At 38.8% G+C, this 19,790-nt stretch overlaps 2 protein-coding genes across 2 annotated transcripts; both read left to right on the top strand.

Annotated features, from left to right (window-relative positions):
• Positions 1-31: 31 nt before the first annotated feature.
• Positions 32-8,150, top strand: LOC114537242 (tyrosine--tRNA ligase, cytoplasmic-like). The gene is made up of 21 exons (XM_028558382.1): positions 32-355; positions 1,470-1,616; positions 1,778-1,879; positions 1,953-2,026; positions 2,196-2,241; positions 2,340-2,423; positions 2,521-2,601; positions 2,765-2,816; positions 2,903-2,943; positions 3,064-3,120; positions 3,316-3,409; positions 3,569-3,654; positions 3,874-3,924; positions 4,020-4,101; positions 4,474-4,553; positions 4,630-4,681; positions 5,075-5,179; positions 5,592-5,634; positions 6,127-6,227; positions 6,345-6,394; positions 7,701-8,150. Exons 1-21 carry the CDS (start codon positions 278-280, stop codon positions 7,806-7,808), a joined length of 1,614 nt encoding a protein of 537 aa, XP_028414183.1. The 5' UTR covers positions 32-277; the 3' UTR covers positions 7,809-8,150.
• Positions 8,151-10,612: 2,462 nt separating this feature from the next.
• Positions 10,613-17,900, top strand: LOC114538117. Its single transcript, XM_028559236.1, has 4 exons — positions 10,613-11,038; positions 13,664-13,725; positions 14,853-14,978; positions 16,236-17,900. The coding sequence occupies exons 1-4, from the start codon at positions 10,834-10,836 to the stop codon at positions 17,385-17,387; spliced, it is 1,545 nt and encodes a 514-aa protein (XP_028415037.1). The 5' UTR covers positions 10,613-10,833; the 3' UTR covers positions 17,388-17,900.
• The last annotated feature ends 1,890 nt before the right edge of the window (positions 17,901-19,790 follow it).

Genomic DNA, 19,790 nt, shown 5'->3' with positions numbered 1-19,790 from the left:
AGGTTGCCGTGCCGTAATGTTGCAATTAAAGACCTGGGTACAAGGATATCGAAGGGCGCGACGTACGAGATTTATATTAGAGTTCCCTGGTAATTGCTTACTCAGAAGTTTCTGTGAAAGCAACGTGCAACACGTAGTTTGCAGAGCGCTGTTTTATGAGAATAAGTTTCCATTTTCTGTCACGATTTTTCGTCTAGCAAAAAGTTCGTGCTTAAAGCCGTTTATATTTGGGCGTATTTTAACAACTTTTGAAGTTCAAACTGAAAGAACTAAAGAGATGGCTACTTCTGGCGCTGATGCAGCTCAAAACAATAGTACAGATGAAAAAGTTTCTATTATCACCAAGAATTTAAAGGTATTTTGTAAGATCTGTAACATTTGTTATGTTGGTGATGTATAAATTTTGTTTTGAAATTTTAAGGTGATAATTTAGAATGTAAGTCAATTTACTTAAATTTGTATTCCGAGAAAGCGTTTCCAGTAAGCAAAATTTTGCAGGGTTTTTTGCGTTGTGCCACCAACTGTGATGCCTCGTGAAATTTAGTTACTTTTTTAAATAGTTTCTAGTGCGAAACCGTGTTTATAATCCAGTTTACTCTTACCTGAAATCATAATTTTATTTTAGTATTTATATAGTACAAGCATATTCCATGAAAAATGTTTCAACTGAAAACTTGGTACCTGGTATTACACACCTTTTCTGGGTACGCGTTACCCTCGTCCCATATAGGCAAAAACGATAGTGAACATTATTTTTAAACCTTTTTCCCTATGTATTTAAAAAATGCATTTACAATTGTATTATTAATTTGTTAATTGCTTGGCTGGGATAGAGCTGCTGTAACAGGCTGTAACAGGTTTTATTATCTACACATGAAAGAGAAAGTGCTTAATCTTCAGTTTATCAAATTTCTCTAAGCTACATGTACAAAATAGATAGAAATAAAAAATAATTTCAAACAAACATGTTTCAAACAAAATGCCTTTGTTTTTAGAGTTTATATGAGGTAAAATATAGGACAGCATATATGCATATGGCACATGTTTTGTCTGAGAAGGCGTTTAACTGGAAATAGTAAACAGGAAGTCGAGAAAAATTATAGAACTGTTCCCTTGTTGAATACATTTCTGTATTACATGTTTAGCTTATTTCCTATATATGCCAACTAAGCCCTTAATTCTGTCAAGGAATAGTAAATAATATGATTTGATTTTGTAAGATCAGGGCATGCCTTGTCACACCCAAGTTGTTATGCCTGTGCATGGTTTGATCTCGTACCTTTATTTGGAACTAGCCAATCCCATACCTTGAAGTCATGTATACAGATAAAATATTCAGTTTTTATGAGACCAAGATAGGTGACTTATAAGACCCAACTAACTATTCGATAAACGTGAATGGCCAAATACCCTATGACATCTAAAACAAACCTTCCAGCCTTAATAAGTGATTACCCTATGCTTTGCAGGAAGTTTTAGGAGGTGACAAAATCAAGGAAATTGTTTCAGAAAGGCCACTGAAAGTGTACTGGGGAACAGCGACAACAGGGAAGCCCCATGTGGCATATTTTGTACCGATGACAAAGATAGCAGACTTCCTTCATGCTGGATGTGAGGTTCGACCATCACTCACAATGTATCTAATATAAAGTACCATATTATGTAGTGTGCAGTTACTGGGTTGATATAAACATAATGCAGTCTATTTTGACTATGTGTTACTGTACTCTTACTGTACTAATTTAAGGCTGGAACAATGTGTATTTATTTTCTGCAGGTGAAGGTACTGCTTGCTGACCTTCACGCATATTTGGACAACCTCAAGGCACCATGGGAACTGCTTCAATACCGTGTTCGTTATTACGAAGAAATTATAAAGGTCCGTTTGAGCCTAAAGCATGCTTGCTGTTTGTCCATCATGATAGTATAATGGTTTTACCAAAATTTTGCAGGGCATGTTAACATCCATCAATGTTCCTTTGGAGAAGTTGATATTTGTAAAAGGGACTGACTTTCAACTTAGCAGGTATATAGTTGTAGATGACAAATTTAATGAAAAAAATCCAACATACAATTGTTCCAGCAATACTTGTAAATTACAGAAATCAAATGCCTTCAAGTGAAAAGTATATAAGTAAGCACATTCATTAATTAGTTGTCCATTTGATAATCTCAGATTTTTCCATTTGCAATAGAGATTATATACTGGATGTCTACAAGCTGTCGACTATTGTGACCGAGGTTTGTTCTCGATTCATGTGACATCTTAAAAAACTGTATATTTTGAAGTAGTCCATTTTTGAAGTACTAAATTGCTTATACATATTTCCCTTTCTCAGCACGATGCACGAAAGGCTGGATCTGAAGTTGTGAAACAAGTTCAACATCCTCTTTTGAGTGGCTTACTGTACCCTGGTTTACAGGTATATTCTGCTGACAAGTAAATTGATAAGCAAGTGCTAAGCAAGCATTGTTCTGCATGCATCCATGGAAGTTGATAATGGTGCTTTTGTATCGCAGGCAATTGATGAGGAATATTTGGGTGTTGATGCACAGTTTGGTGGCTTAGATCAGAGGAAAATCTTCACCTATGCAGAGAAAGTAAGAGTGAAAACATTTTGTATGCACCTACCTTTTTTAGTCATATATTATGAATACATACATATCAAGTTTACATTGGAAGGAGGCAGAAATATCTCATTTAGAAACTTTTAATTTTTGTGATGATTTATTGCTAAGCTACAAATAATCACTTGTCGTTTAGTACCTTCCAACGCTTGGGTATAAAAAGAGGATACATTTGATGAATCCAATGGGTAAGAGAGAACTTCTAAAAAACTCTAGATTACCCATCTACAGGTAAACTTTCTAGGTTCCAACTAAAAGGTTTTTTTTTTCTTAGTACCTGGTCTGACTGGTACCAAAATGAGTTCATCTGAAGAGGTTGGTAAACCTGTCACCTAAATTCTCATTTGCCTTTTCAATTCTTCTGTGCAGAGAAGACAATTTTCACTGCAGTGTTCGTAAATCAGCTTTGCTTGATTGAGCTCAAATCCTTTACAGGACTCGAAAATTGATATCTTAGATACTCCTGGTGTGGTGAAGAAGAAGGTGGCTAAGGTAATGCTGGCATTTTCTCCTTCTGTATTGTGGATATCCAGCCGGATTCAGCTAATCAGCCTGTCCCATGATAGATTTTCAACGCCCACTACCTGGTACCACCCTGTTATTGAAAAAATCACGAGAAAAACCAATTATAAGTATGTTCAGAATTTCTTTTCGACAAAAGAGATTAGATAAATCTGTTGTTTCCAGGCGTTTTGTGAGGAAGGAAATGTTGCGGAGAACGGAGTTCTTTCTTTTGCGAAATTTGTCATTTTCCCGATTTTGGAATTGCAAGGTGGAAAGGGTGAGCAAACTGACTTTTCTTGGGGTGCCCCTCTCCCTTTCTTGCGGCTGAACGCCGCCCCCCCCCCCACTCCGGGTTCCCCTCGGCACGATCGAGGCATCAATCGCGATGACTTGCATCACATAAGATAAACTACCTTATAAACTTTTGGTTTTTTAGAGTTTGTTATCGAGCGTAGCGAGGCCAACGGTGGAAATATCGTCTTCAAAACTTATCAAGATGTTGAGGATACGTTCGCAAAGAGGGTACGATTTGATTATTGCTGTCATTTTCTGGGTGATTTTCTCCCTTTGATGGATGCAAACGAGCAATTAGTTATAAACACTTCGATGAAGAAGTTCCCCTTATCTATATATCCTTAACTTATCTACTCGTTCACATCTTCTAAAAGAAGAAAATGATTGAAAGTATATAAACGAGATTTAATAAAAGCGTGTGACTAAGAAAATTCAACTTCATTCAAGGAATTACATCCTCAAGACTTGAAGAATGGCGTTGCAGCTGCGATAAACAAGGTATACTCTATAATGGAACGAAATGAAATATATATCAACATGTTTTTGCCTTTAATGACTTTTTAAGTTGAACTCTTGTTTGTGTTTTAATGAAGTTGCTTGCACCGATCATCGAGAAGTTTCAAACTCCTGAGCTTCAGAAGCTCAAAAAGCAAGCTTATCCCGAGGAATCAAAAAGTAAGTGATTTCACAGCTCGTGCAGCTCCGATATAAGAGCAATGGGGGAATTTCGTTTAGGACCAATCAGCATATTTGTTTACATTTTCAGTAAGCCAATCAGAATGCATAAATCTTTACTACTTCCGGTAAAAAGTTACATTATTTGTCATTTTACATGAAGTATTAAAAATTTAGGAATTCTGATTGGCTCTGCCTGAAAAATGTAAACAAATATGCGGATTTGTTCAAAACGAAATTCCTTCTTGTTCGATACAAGTACCTTTCAAGATACAAGTACTTTTCAACTTCTTGAAAAGTTCTTGTATCGGTTACACTGGTTTTTTCAATTCAAGATTCATGTCAACGATTCATGTGTCTTACTTCCTGTAGAGGGAAAGGCTGGTTCAGAGCGTGCCATGGATCCTTCCAGACTTGATATAAGAGTGGGGAAGATCATATCCGCGGAAAAGGTAAATCGATGTTGCTGAACCTTGGAGGGATGTCCGTTGTACATGTTGCGTATTCATTTTTGTTTTCTTTATGAAGCATCCCGAAGCAGACAAGTTGTTCGTGGAGAAAGTTGATGTGGGTGAAGCAGGTATATCGTTGTTGTCTGTTTGAGAGATCAGCCTCTGGGTTGCCTCTCGGATTGACGCATCTGTTTTCTCGTTAATCTGCGGGAGGGTTGTACTGAAAAGTAAAGCCAGGATCACATCAGTGACTGGTTCCCACTTGTCGTAAGAATCTGAGATTCCCTTTGTCTGAGGTCGCTGGTGCGCAAAATGCTTTGTCTGTCGGAAAAAAATACAATGGATCCCCGATTCTTAGGAGCTAGTGTGAACCACACCTAAAGCTGGATAGCGCTATACACCCAAGTAGTTTTCAATCGCGCTAATAAAATTAGAGTGACCCTATATTTTCCACATAATTCTGTAGTTGGGGAAACGGCCAATGAGGTTTATGCATTAGGTTTGTTTTCCCTCCCATTTAGAGACGCGTACCGTGATCAGCGGTCTCTCTGGCTTGTTCCCATTGGAAAAACTTCAAGATCGTCTGGTTCTTGTGTTATGTAACACCAAACCAGTCAACATGAAAGGCAAGTGTCGAAACAACTAATCGGAAAGTAAACTGGATCAGTGAGCGAATCAACTGATCTGAAAGTAAACTGGATCAGTGAGCGAGTGACGAATCAACTGATCTGAAAGTAAACTGGATCAGTGAGCGAGTTACAGTGGCGAGTGAGGAATAAACTGATCTGAAAATAGATGGGATCAGTAGCTAGTGATAAATCACTGATCTGATAATACACTGGATTAGTAGCCTACCTTACAAGCGTCGCTATCAGCGGAAGACTTTTGAGACTGATTTAGAACCTGATGCACATCAGTTGGAACTTTTCTCTTTAAGATATATCAGTTCCTATCAGAGGAGGCCCCAGAAGTTCATTCTGGCCTCGTTTTCTATTGATATACACTTGCTTAATTCTCAATATTATTTCATCCCGCCAGGTATCAAATCTCAGGCAATGTTGCTGTGTGCAAGTTTGACTGGGTAAGTGTGCTGCTAAGAACGGACGCACACGCAACGATTTTGGCCGGGTGGATTTGAATACCAACCTCGTACCCAGGATCTCTGTGCTGCCCCCCCCCCCAATAGTGAGCACAGAGAAAAGACCCTGGGTACGAGGTTGTTTAAACACATGTTAGCACAGAAAACTCCCAACAGAACTAACTACTTATGCACATTCATTCCCCTTTACTTTGACCTCATTAATTACCATACGCTTAAACCTAAAATACACTCATTTTAGTCATTTATGAATGTAATGTGTAAAATCGTAGTCAATGCGCCTAATTTTGTAGTTCAAAGTTGTGGCCAATGTTATGAATCAACTGTAATCGACTTCGTCAACTTAATCGCTTTAAAACCGATCAAATTTAGCCTGCATTTCCTGCTTAACATCGCCCTAAATACGGCTTATGCTTGTTTACGTCTTGTTTGCATTCTAGTTAGAACTTATCACACAATATATTTTACTTTCAGATCAGATGGTAAGCGTGAGGTTGTACCGTTAGATCCGCCAAATGGAAGTAAGCCTGGCGACCGAGTAACCGTGGAGGGGTATGAGCACGAGAGACATGGAGGTTCGTGGCGATTGTCCACGTTACTGATGCTTTAGCGAACCATTACATTGTAGATATTTGTAGTTAAAGAGTTTTTGAGCCTCTTGTGAATAAGGAGAGTATTTTTACTCGTTTCAGAGCCCGACGAGGAACTAAATCCTAAGAAGAAAGTCTTTGAATCCATCCAGGTGAGAAAGTAAAACTAACTGCATGCTTTTTAAACGGCTCCTAGTATCGATTCTCTGAAACAGAAGGAGTTTGCATGCTTATGGCTCAATTTCGAAGCTCCTTTCTCTGGCATTCCTTTTGGATATCTTTCCAAAATGAGAATAAATCGATCTGCTATCTGCTTATTTTAAGAGATTGCAGTCGCTGTTGGAGAGAGAGCCCTGCCCTAAACCCCTTGTATAAAGGGCTTTAGCTCTATCGTTGGTTTTAGCTCTATCGTGTCCCTCGTGATGACCAAACAAACCCTTGGTTGTGGTTTCAGTGATAGTGATCGTAATACTGGGTTTAACCTACTCACCCGAAGTAGGGGTCTGGTGTTTTGAGGTAGAAAGATATTGAATTGGGAAACGCGGTTTAATTTGCTACCTTATACCGCTTATCTAGTCAATATTTCGAGGTTTTCGACCGTGTGCTGTGTTGCAACTTATACCAATATGCGTGTTTCGTTAAACATGTTTCAAGAATTGCTGATCAACTCATCATGCAAATATCAAAGTTGGAAAAATGATAATTCCCTCATTTCGTAACTGCCTTCGGGGCATGTTTTTTAGGAGAAATATCAGCGTGAGATTCATGCCACGCTTTTTCCTAACGCACGAATACGCGTAATATCTCTTTGCACAACATCCCTTTTCGCCCGAAATCCGTCAGCAGAACACAGGTTGCTGGAGAAACGTGCTTCCTGTAACATACGGACTTCTGTTTTATTATTTTGACACACAGTTCTATTGATTGACATATCTATTATAAACACGAGGTAGTGCTAAATTATGTGGCTTACAATAGAGCCGTGTACCTGTATGCTCGCCTATATGCTTGTAAACTGATGAGTGGTTGTAAATATGCACAAAACGTCCAAGTTGATGCATTTCCTTGCAAGGAAATTTCAGTAAAAGAAAATGATTTTGGCACAATTACTATGACATTTTGAAAACAAATTCCCCGAGAGAATTTGGCGCTTCTGAGTTTAATAATCAGTATATTGTTTCAAAGGCAGCCATATATAAGGAAAGCTTTTCTCTTGAGATCTAGTTGCTGGCATATTGAGATTAAAATTTTCTTATCGGAGGCTAGCAAGTGAAGTTTGGCCAGCATAAATCATCTCAATATCTTGGAGTAAGCTTTTTTAGGCGAGATTACGATGCGTGCATTCCTAGCAATTCTGCACATACCAGTTTTGGTAAAGTAGCCTAAATCCCTGCATAATTACTTCAAATTTATTTCACGCGTCAATCAATGTACGTATTCGTCATCTTGCCCTTTTAGGTTGACCTGCTGACGTCAGCAGATGGGGTCGCTGAATATAAGGGCAGTCCCATGGCAACGAGCCTCGGCCAAATCACGTCATCATTGAAAAACGCTACAATCTCTTAATTACATTCAAGTATTAAATAGTTTCTATGTAGAAGGTAAAGTACAAAGATACTGATTCCTGTTGGTAAGATGGACTATACGTGAAAAGTATAACAGGATTTTTGACGGCTTCAGGGAGAGGGGCCTGGGGGGGGGGGTGAATTCCCCTGAAAACGTTTAGTTGCACTATATACAAACTAGCTCTCAAAACCTTTTATCAAAATCTCGTTGTATTTTTCAATTTATAGGCCATCTTATCAATAAGTAAATGTTTATGAAATACTTCCAAAGTAAAGCAGTACGATTAACCCAATGATTGACTGAGAAATATATTTCTTTGATTGCTGCATGCAACTGTTTAAACATTGAGCGAACCGTAAATTGACATTTTCCGGAACAAAAACATTGCAATTACCGAAAACAAATAACACGTTAAAAAGTTCATTTTCTCTTAAAATGGAACGCAAATATTTGGCCAGTCGCATTTTTTATGCCTAGCAACCTGCGATTCTATAAACACTCCGTGTCATTCGGACAAAAAATGTTACATACACAAAGACATTTTCGTGATAATAATGAATTAAATTATGGGGTTCGGTGTGATTAGATTTCGGCCACAAAATGTTGTTGGCTCAACGACAAGTCAACCGCGGAATTTCTAAGAGACAGATCAGTCGGAAAAAGTACCGAAATATTAATTCAAACTTTCAATGAAAAATAGAGCGCAGATTGAGTTTCACTCCAACGATAACGTTGATCCGATTCGGAAATGCGTTTCAAATTAGCACAGCCCATAATAAGCCTTGGCATGGCATTTGAAACATAAATAGAGCTGAGTGCTTTTAAAGCTTTGGGGGGTCCTCTTCGTCACAAGAAGATATGTTGGCCTTACCTGGGCAATATACTAAAATTATACGCAAATCCCTGTTAAGCTCTCTCAAACTCTCTGAGTCCTTGAAGAGAAATTGTTTTTTCTCCTTGTGAGAGTCTGATTTCAAATCAGGGTGTATAGGAAGCATCCAGAGATTGAGGGGGGCACCTGCTTTCCAGCCATTCCAGGGGCACTTTTGGTTAATGAAAAGGACAGGTAAAGACATGTATAGGGATTAGGGACGGTTTGATTGCCAAAGCTCCAAGTACACCACGAGTGTGGCTTATATTTTTTGCTCTACCAAAAGATTTGGGCGCGCATAAGTGGGCTTACGTAGAAAACAAAAAGGGCACTTTGGGGGGGGGAGGTGTCGCGTGCCCCCACTCTCGATCTCATTGATCAACAATTTCTGTGCCAAATTCAGCCAATGTGAGCATTACCATTGTGGGCTTTGGTCTGCTTTGGACCATTGTCAAAGTATCTCTTATCGCATTTGGAAATGTTGCATGCAAGTTAATCCGAAGTTTTTAAGATCATTTGTAACTAATGTCAAGACGATCTCGGGATTAATAATCGTTCTAGTTGCCTCGAAATTCTTCAAAAAGTTTTTTAATACGTGGGAATTACACAAAATCCTGACTACCATCACATATTAAACGTGGGAATTAAAAACTGAGCTTTGGTCTTGCAAACTGGGACCTGTCGAATTTTCCCTATATGCATCGAGAGATGGTTTGACGTAAAGTTTGCATTCAATGCATGCAACTGGTCGTATACGTAATGTTTCGTGTCTTATCTGAGAATACGATCGATCTGACCTCTGGGTTATAGGAAAGCACTCTGTGCTTTCATGCGTCGTGCTAAACGTTTAAACCTTCCCTACCTTATCTTATCTTTCAAACACATTTAATTATACGTTGTTTGCTATCAGGGTTTAAAAAATTCGCATTAAAATGCGTCGTATGAAAGACAATGAGTCTGACGCCACTGTTTAATGATCTTTCATACGAATATTTTAACTTTTTTATACGAGGAAGCATCTTCTGGAAGTAGTGGAGTAACCGATGGCTGCATTATGGTTACTCGTAATGTCTTCCGAAAGATCTAACTGCCTGCATGGCAAACTCAAGAGATAAGAAGGTTGACGTATAGCCCTTGTTTGCTTGTTTGGAAAACCCCGCAAATTTCCGGTCGCAAATGACGGGGAATTATCCGTTTAGACAAAATATCGTATACTTGTTTCTTAAAGAATGCTTGTGATGAAGGCTTTTTGTTTTCGATGTTTATTTCACCTGGATTTTTCTGGTATAAAGATGGATTTAAACCGCGATAACCTTCTCACTAGATTGCTTTCTAGTGTGGCAGGCATGGATGAAACGCTGTCCTGTAATTTTCGATGATGTGAAATAGTGCTAGAGTAACTGCATGCTTATCTCTGCTTGTCTGTGTGTGTTGTATGTAAATCATTCTCAGTTGTCTACCTTCCTACTCGCGCGATAATATCAACACCTTCTGCTCACAACAGCTACGCACTTGAGAAAAACAGATTTCGGCCATAGCACCCGAACTTATCCTATATTTCGAGTGCATTAAACATCAAACATATATACCGCTTCCACAAAGCCAATATATTTAATGGATAATGAACAATATAAACAAAGATTTCCGTCATCTTTATTGCTATCAATAAAATCTCCCCCATGCATGCATGGCCCCATCCATCCCACACTTTGTAATATAAATGGACTTTTTTCAAAAGTTCAAAGCAGAAATCTAACTCGATGTCTTTCATAACGCGTTGTCCTTGGATGCATGCGGTTTGAACTGTGGTACTGGAAGTCGTATATGCATCCACACTTCCTGTATTCCGGCGTCTTCACATCCGCCTGGTTGCCAAGACGTGGATCTTAAGTACTTCCTGTAGCACGATAATTGAACACAAGATCATTCCAATTTAAAATTGTATATTTTATTTACTGAAATTCACGCTAAATGTAACACGTAGTGTTTATGGTCAGTGGGTGTTTAAGCAGTTGCCACTCAATGTAAACTTTAAATATTCCGACTCCAACCATGCCGCGGTGAGGCCGACTTCTGCTCTCGTACATCCCCGAAGTTTGACTTGCTGCTACAAATTGCAGTTTAACCGGATAGTCCCTGATTTATATCGTCGAAATGTTCGGGGGCAGACGTGTCACATTCCGCGTCCTCGCTATATCTACATTCGTCTCGATTGTATTCCTTTATTTCGTTGTCAATTCTTCGTACAAGCTCAAACCCAATGTAAATACTGGAGATTTTGAGGACGCTCCGAAGGAAACGAAAATTTCCTCGAAGCGCTCTGGCGTGGATTTGATTGTAGTCGAGGAGCATCATGAAGGTTAGTTTTATCTACGGAGCCTATCATTTTATTTTTTGCAAGTTCATGTGTTATCCATTTAAATTTCGTCTACCGTCTGCATGCCACCCCGACAGCTTTTGTCAAGCCGCAAGGGAGAGCAGCCCTTCTGGCGATTGCATGTGGCAAGAAACGGTAGGTCTGAGGCAGGTAGCTGGTTACTGCTTCAAAGACTCGAATGATTCAATCGATTCCGGTCGACCAGGCGAACAGCGCGAAAATCTCTCGTTTATTTTTGACAGCCGATGAAACAATTTCTACTATTTGAATGCTATTACTAGGCCTTCAGTCACCGCGTTATTATTGCGAGATGTTGGGATCGAATTGAAAAGCAAATCAATATCTCGCGATCATTGTGTTTCAGCTCGGCGCTCAACTATACACAGGCTTGCATATAAAATGATCGAATGTTAATTTATACTCATTTTATAGCTCTATGGTCGCTGTTAATGCATGCGCTATCGTTATTATCGTTGTAATTCGTTCCCGACTTCCTGTCATTAAAATCGTCAAAATGTCCAAAATGTCGAATGTTTTTTATCTTATTTCGACGCTTAACTGCCGCATTTGTATTATTTTTAGTTCATTTGCATGAATAATGAATGAATTGTCAACCGCTAGGGCGGCATTTGAGTTTATTGATGCGAAACCCTGTGCATTCAGGTGTTTAGCGTCTGGCACAACGTCGCGTGATGACGCGACAATCGCAAAGGTTGTGTTCATCACTGAATTGGCAAATATTTGTTCTCCAGAAATATACTCTGGACTTTCGCTTGTTTTCGAATTCGACGCATTCAACCTTGCATGAACGATTCCTGTGATGAGGTCATGCTTCAAGCCATCAAAGTATTTTCATTGAAATTCATTGTCAGCACAAATTATGGGTTCCTTAGTCGTAAAACGATAGCCCTATTGTCCACAGAGGGTCATCCCTTATTGATCCCGTGTCAGAACAGGAGGAAAGTCAGGAAACTAAACTAAATGAATTATATTTATACTGGATAGCTCTATCAGTTCTAAACTGTTCTTCCTAGAGATCCAGTGAGGATCATCTCTTATTGATCTAGTGTTACTACAGGAGGAAACCTAAACTAAACTAACTTTATTTATACTGGATAGCTCTATCGGTTCTAAACTGTTCTTCCTAGGGGTCCAGTAAGGATCATCTCTTATTGATCCCTTGTCAGCACACAAGGAAACTAAAGTAAACAAACTTTATTTATACTGGGTAACTCTATCAATTCTAAACTGTTCTTCCTAGAGGTCCAGTAAGCATCATCTCTTATTCATCCAGTGTTACTACAGAAGGAAACCTAAACTAAACTAGCTTTATTTATATTGGATAGCTCTATGAGTATCAGTTCTCCAACAAAGATCATCTCTTATCAATTCAATAATGTTGCACGAGATATAACTCTAAAAGGTCTATTTACAATTGCTATTAAACAGTTTGAAGAAAGCGTTTGAAGAAACGTAACGCTCTAGAAAAGATCAAGCTGCGCTGTGCGCGTCATTTGTTTTCGGGTGAAATTGCAGGAAAAATTGTAAACGGGAAACTGCATTGCCATTGACCTCAAGTGTTAATATGTAAGTGCGTTTCTTGAATCGAGCTGCGGTCACTGCTTGGCAAACGCAAGTCCTGGTCGTTGGCATTTAGCCACGAATAACCCATATCTAATCTATTCTGTTGTAACAACCAGCAACCAGACCATGTTTGTCGCTCATCGATGAAGTGGGAGAGCTTCACCCATTTCCGTTATTACCTGAGTTAAATACTACACCGATTGATGATGATAAGAAATCGGATAAAAATTTTCATTCTGTTTCTCATTTGCGATTCAAAAAACCATCAAAAATATTTCCATTCGAACTAGGTTTAAAGCTTTTTGACGTAACGATGCTTTCTCGCCGTTCGAAAGCTCCCGTGCTCCCTCTAGTTCACAACGTCGTAAACACGTCAGCCTATAGTCCTTACCTGATCAACGTTTTAAATTGTTGATATAGCCTTTTATAAGTAGTGCCGTACAGGCAAAGTGGAGGGACTTGATTTGCATATGACACACACGAATTTATACACAGAAGACAGAAGTCAACAATTTAAGATCCAGCCTTATATGTGTCAAACCCATTGAACGGTGGTTAAGTTCAAACTTCAAAATAGAAAGCAATTGTATCGTTTTATTCAACAAGCAAACTAAATGTTTTTAACCTTAATACAACGATGCGGTTTACAATTACATTCAAGAGAGATGTATAAGAGCGTCATTTAATTTTGATACCGGCCCCAGGTTGAACGATAAGGGCTGCTTTTCATTTAGTCGTGAGGTCGTGAGACGTAATCATTTTGCCGTGAACATGTCAAAGTGGTTGATGCATTAGAATATTGCTGGGAATGCTGGGTGGTGCAATGCGGTCAACAATGCCAAATTAAAGACAGAAAGTAAAGACAAATTTCCATACGGATTATTTCACATCGATGGAAATGACTTGTTTACGACATTGAGGTTTCACGACCAAATGGAAACCAGGCCTTGAATTGCAAAAAGACATATTCAATCACCACGCGAACATCAAGTATATATTCTTATTTATTCTTATATATTTTAGTTCTGGAGTATTGGTTCAACGCAGCAAACCAGGGAAAAATACCGAAAGCTGGGAATGTGTTGGTATGTAAGGCTGTGGAACCATATTTTTTCCCTTCTAAATGGCTACAAACACATCAGTTTTGCCATATTTAAATTTATCGATCTTTACGGGAGGGCTCGAGAGAGGGAAGAACTGTTGCCTTTTCATATGCAAATTTGCCGTGCAGCTGTTGTTATTTTACAGAAGTTGTCGAAAGCAAATGATTAATCAATAGTAAACATATATCTTGTTTCCTAAATCTTAATCGTGCGAGAGATACTAAAATTGTAGACTAAATTCAACCGTAATTAAAGGGAGATTGTTTTAATCAGGTCAAGTTAAAAGTTCGCGGCAAATCATGCATTTGAATTGAAAAGGCATCTGTTTTGACTCAGACTGTATTTGGCAAAACCCACAGCGCGCACTCTGCAAATTACGCATGAATGTTATACATGTGTTGCGTGATTATGTTGTTGCAAAGTCAAATTCTCCGCTTTTCTATCTGGCTTTTCTCGCAAATGACGACGCATTTTATTTATTCCGAGAATGTTCCAGAGAAATCATGCATGCAAGCACTTGAATGTAGCTGTGATTACCATTGTCTCATGCGGTGGCGGACGGATTATCAGCACTGATACGCCAAGCATGTACTTGAAATCTTCTCAGAACCATTCTAAGCAAAGATCTATTTGGGGTCAATTCGTAGTGTGGTTTTCATAGGCATAACAAAGATCGAACCCACGCCTTCAGAGATAAAAGGTGCTCGCGCAGACGCGCGGCTGCCCCCGTAGACACTGTTCAGTCAGGCCAGATCATTGCTATTTTTGCTGCAACTCTTTTGATGAATGTGAACGTGTGGATACGTTACGGACGTTTGAATTAGGGCGCTTATACGACTGAGAATTCATAACTGTTCGCTCTTTTTCATCTGTCAAAAGACGAATTCACGGGTCTGCACGCGGATTAAGTGATACTTCACTCGATGCAGGTTCCGATTCCTGCCAGGCACTACGGATAGTTGACACGTTTTCTTAACTGTTCCTAGCTTGAAATTGAGTTGTTTATCATTTTCAATTGAAATGAAGTCCCTTTAACCCTGAACAGAGTTTCACTTTCGTTGTCATTGCTGACTTACATTTTCCTTACTTACATTTGACTTACATTTCAGCTTCACATAGACGCCCACAGCGACATGGCTCCTCCTGAAATGGTCGACGGTTACCCAGTATTCAGGTGGCCAAAAAATTCACGTGAGGTGACAGCCATGATGCAAAGCAACGACGTGTTTATACAGGTGGGAAATTTATGTTCAACACACAAGTTATTTATTCAATCTTAATTAAAAAAGGAGTGACAGCCTCTCAGTGTTGTGACGCGACTGTTTTGCAACGTGCTGTGTACATAATTTGTCAAAGGACACCACGTTTTATTCAATCTTTAATAAAAAAAAGCAGTGACAGCCTTTCTGTTTGTTACGCGAGGGATTTTTCAACGATGATTTATATGAACACCACATTTCTTAAAATTTCAGCAGTATTTCACAATATTTAGATCTGTTGTTCACACGATCCAATTTTGTTGAATGCAATTCACTTCTGATAGATGTTTTATAGTCTGTTGACTTGCAATATATATGGGGCACAGCTAGGGGCAGCAAATTAACTGAAGCCAATGCAGTACTGCTTTATCAAGTAATACAGGTTGAGTCGAAAAAGACTGTTTGATTAATATTTGATGATTTTTTATTTCATTCACTTGTTCCAACAGGACACAGTTAACTACAGTTTTGTTATCTTGCGCGGTTTGAAATCATTTTTACTCAAAAAAGAACAAGATTTGTCTAATTCAGATGAATCACTGATTCACTTTTTGTGGCGAATCATTCTGTATAAAACAAGCTTCACACTACGAGCTATGTTTTACTCGTAAAAACTTTCCTCTTGTTTCATTCACTTGTTTCCAACAGGACACAGTTAACCACAGTTTTGTTATATCTTGCGCGGTGTGAAATCATTTATACTCAAAAAAGAACAAGATTTGTATATTTCAGATTAACCACTGATTCACTTTTTGTGGCGAATCATTCTGTACAAAACAAGCTTCACAATACGAGCTATGTTTTACTCGTGAAAACTTTCCTGTTGTCTTATTCACTTGTTTCCAACAGGACACAGTTAAATACAGTTTTTTTTTATCTCTTGAGCGGTTAGAAATCATTTTAACTAAAAAAAAAGAACAAGATTTGTATATTTCAGATTAATCACTGATTCACTTTTTGTAGCGAATCACTCTGTACAAAACAAGCTTCGCGCTACGAGCTATTTTTTACTCGTAAAAACCTTCCTGTTGTTTTATTCACTTGTTTCCAACAGGACACAGTTAACTACAGTTTTTTTATCTCTCGAGCGGTTAGAAATCCTTTTTTACTCAAAAAAGAACAAGATTTGTCTATTTCAGATTAACCACTGATTCACTTTTTGTGGCGAATCACTCGCTTCGCGCTACGAGCTATTTTTTACTCGTGAAAACTTTCCTGTTGTCCGTTTTCCAGGCTGCGGCTATGTCGGGGTTGTTTAAGAAGGTGATTTGGGTTTGGCCCTCGTGGGACGAGGATACCCATGAGGCCGACGACTTGTCGCAAAAATTTGGCGGCGGCGTTTTTTCCGACGGGGAGCAAAAAAATTTCTGCGAATGTCAGTACGACAAAGACGGCAAAACCAAGCAGATGTGCCAGTACGTAAATCGTTCCAAGTTCGCGGAGGAGCCGGATTACGACGGCACCGAAGTTGATCCGAAGCTCTGTGATATCAATGCGCATATCATTTTTCGACAGATCGTCGACTATGAAGCTTTGCATAAGCTGAATCTCGGTGAGCTTGTTCAAGAAGGCGAATCCTTACTCCTTGACATCGACGAGGATTTTTTCGGCTGTGTCCTGAGAGGACATCGTTTGATCGACGCGGGAATACCTTGGACGGTTGTGGACGAAATTGACGAACTCATGAACGAGTTGTTTTGTCCACAGCTCACGGTACACGAGGGTATCGCAAATCGCTTCATGCAAATCCTGCTCGGATTGACGATTAAGCATTGTAAAAGCAGCGAAGTGGAGGGCATCTCTTGCGTCACCCCCCAGAGTCCAAAAAGCAGGGAATTCTCGAAGGAAATAAACCGCGTCATCATGAGGCACTTGAACAAGGGAATATTTTGTGACCTCACGCGAGATGTGCGCCAGAAACGTTTGGAAATGCTGATCGAGTACTTTATCGAGTTGGACGTGTCGCAGATACGAGCATGCGCAGATTTAGGCTTCTGCATGCAGACGTCGCCGCGAAGTTACCAGGCGAACGGTTTCCAGCTGTGCCACGGCGCGAACGAGCCCAATACCACGATCGTCACGCAGCACTCGCCTGGGGAAAACGAGCTGATATTACGTCTCAAACGCTTGCAGCGCATGCTGGGGGCAAAGAAGTACCCGAACCCCGGGATGGTGACTTTGTGCCGGTCGGTACGGGATGGGTACACGTCCGTGCGGTACTTCGAGGAGATCGAGAAAAGCGTCATCGAATCGATTAAGCAGAGCCGGAAAGATGTAACATTTAATGTTATTTATGATATTAATTTATTAGGCGGGGTTCAGGGATGGAATTCTCGTGCTGCGGACCAGTCATACCTTAGGACGAGTACTAGAAAAAAACAATAGGGAGATTATTTTTTATTTATAAAATATGTTCGGTTCTTTAACTGCTTATGTGGAAAGCAGTTATGATAGAGAATAGTTATAGTGAACACATCTCCAGGATACGTAAACTTCAAGCCGGTCCTAATCTAATGATCAGTAAGTCCTAAATGCGCTACTATGTAAATGCTTTACAAGTTTACAACATTAGGTTAGGATTACGGTGAGATTTGGGATTTGGGTTAACGCTAATCGACTTTAAATGTAATCTAAGACTTACCTTAATCCTAACTTAATCGCAGGGATTCAATTCGTGTATTTAGGATTTGTTGATCATTTAGGAATGCCGTGTATTCTGGTAATGCGTTTTCATGAAATTTTACAAAAGCCACAGATGATCATCTCAAGGACCGTATAGATAAAATTACGAACAGATTTTTTAGCTGACAACAGTTGTTTTAATTGATGAGAATTGAACGTGTCTGAAAGACCATTGAAATTAGAGAAATAGAAATCAGAAGTAAAGGTTTTATTGTATAGAAATCTGCGTGTGTTTGTGATTTTACAACAGTTTTAACTATCACTGTCAGTTCATCCACACAAGAGGAGTCATTTCAGTGTTAGAGACCGTTGGTTAAATACTGCTGCAGTATATGCAGTATTCAAAGGTATTACCTGCATGAGAACACCTGACACATGTTTTTAAGATTCCCTGACTTAACAGACAAATCATACAGTTCAGATTTTTACACAGAACCATTTAGGTTAAATAGGTTAAATAAGGGTAATGCGGCTAATGCCACACCAACAACGCGATATTGAAATATTTGATGTCGATTCGCTTTAAATCTAACGATCTGACCGCGTTTGCTTTCATAAGAATCCACACGACCCTTTTGCGCTCGCTATTTATCATACATCCAACAGATATGAACCATTTAGAATAATTCAACAATTGCAACAACATAAAAATTTCGTACCTACGAAAGCGAGACAGGCTGTTAGAAAAAATAGTGGAAAAAATAGATTTAAAACCAAAAGGCGTTTCTTGCGAAATCCTGGCGTTATGAACTTTTATGGTAATTATTATCCTGAATTTCTGGTTATGACACATTTCGCTCATAATGTCCTCTCTTATACGCCAATATTGAGCTATTATCAATACGATTCTGATCATAAAAGTCTAGTATTTTGTTCCTCAATGCTTGTAGCTCATATGCAACCGTTCCACGTGGAAACTCAAAGGGTAAATAATGATTGTTTTCTGACATAAAAATCGACAATATCGGTGCACTCAGTTTATCACTCAACTTGCGCCAAGGTATCGGCATATGAAAAGATACGATTTCCAGTACACATCGTTAACACGCAATATGCCCAGTTCCTTAACAAAACTTCCCATTTTAACAAAACTTCCCATTTTAACAAAACTTCCCATGGTTTATTTACCCACCAACTATTTTGAGAGTTCTTATTGTACGTTTCCTGAACATGTTCCAGGCGTGTCAAGAAAGGTATACAAGCGAATCATGGAACTTAAGGTGCAAATTTATTTAGCACAAACGGTGTAGTTTTGCGTTGATATATTGTATATATTAATGAACAAAATTTCCCATCTTAAGTGGTTTAATTATCGACCAATTATTTTGAGAGTTCTTATTGTACGTTTCCTGAACGTGTTCCAGGCGTGTCAAGAAAGGTATACAAGCGAATCATGGGACTTAACATGCAAAATTATTTAGCACGAACGGTGTTTTGCGTTCCAGAAATAACCTAACGAAGACCGCGGTTAACCTTGGTCAAACCTCGGTCTGATCACGGTGGAACCTAGATCCAACCGCGGTGAGACGGAGGTTAAACCTCGGCCTAACTCGGTCTGACAGACATTTCTTACGAGTTACGGTTTTTTTCGATTTGGTTATCAGGTTATTTCTGGACAGTGCTGTACAATATAAACGCAAAACACCGTTCGTGCTAAGCCCCATGCATGATAATTCGCTTGTATATCTTTCTTGACACGCCTGGAATATGTTCAGGAAACGTACAATAAACGGTAAATAAACTACTTAAAATAGGAAATTTTGTTCACAAACATAATATACATACACAAATATAAACGTAAAACATCGTTTCTGCTAAATAATTTTGCACCTTAAATCCCACGATTCGATTGTATACCTTTCTTGGGAAGATAATCAGATATGTACAATATAGATCCATTTTGGGCGGCAATTGAACCGCTTAAAATGGAAACAGTTTTGTTCAATAATTATAATATATATATATATATATATATATATATATATATATATATATATTAATATATATATATATATTAACAAGCACAGAATAAACTCTTTGTAAAAGTAAAACTGTTTGTCTCATACCACTGGATGGCTTGGTCTAGATAAAAATCGTATTTATGAA

The sequence above is a fragment of the Dendronephthya gigantea genome, unplaced genomic scaffold, assembly GCF_004324835.1.
Source record: "Dendronephthya gigantea isolate DGI-Jeju-01 unplaced genomic scaffold, DenGig_1.0 000002F, whole genome shotgun sequence".
Taxonomy (NCBI): domain Eukaryota; kingdom Metazoa; phylum Cnidaria; class Anthozoa; order Malacalcyonacea; family Nephtheidae; genus Dendronephthya; species Dendronephthya gigantea.
Note: the sequence above shows the minus strand (reverse complement) of the source record. Positions and strands in the feature narration are given on the sequence as shown.

What these genes read in the sequence shown, in the direction of transcription:
- LOC114537242 (XM_028558382.1), top strand. Translation starts at nt 278, where the DNA reads ATGGCTACTTCTGGCGCTGATGCAGCTCAAAACAATAGTACAGATGAA. An exon ending in AGTTGATGTGGGTGAAGCAG is followed by an intron (nt 4,682 to 5,074) that starts GTATATCGTTGT and finishes CCTCCCATTTAG; the next exon opens with AGACGCGTACCGTGATCAGC. An exon ending in TGAGCACGAGAGACATGGAG is followed by an intron (nt 6,228 to 6,344) that starts GTTCGTGGCGAT and finishes TACTCGTTTCAG; the next exon opens with AGCCCGACGAGGAACTAAAT.
- LOC114538117 (XM_028559236.1), top strand. Translation starts at nt 10,834, where the DNA reads ATGTTCGGGGGCAGACGTGTCACATTCCGCGTCCTCGCTATATCTACA. An exon ending in AGTCGAGGAGCATCATGAAG is followed by an intron (nt 11,039 to 13,663) that starts GTTAGTTTTATC and finishes TATATATTTTAG; the next exon opens with TTCTGGAGTATTGGTTCAAC. An exon ending in CGAAAGCTGGGAATGTGTTG is followed by an intron (nt 13,726 to 14,852) that starts GTATGTAAGGCT and finishes CTTACATTTCAG; the next exon opens with CTTCACATAGACGCCCACAG.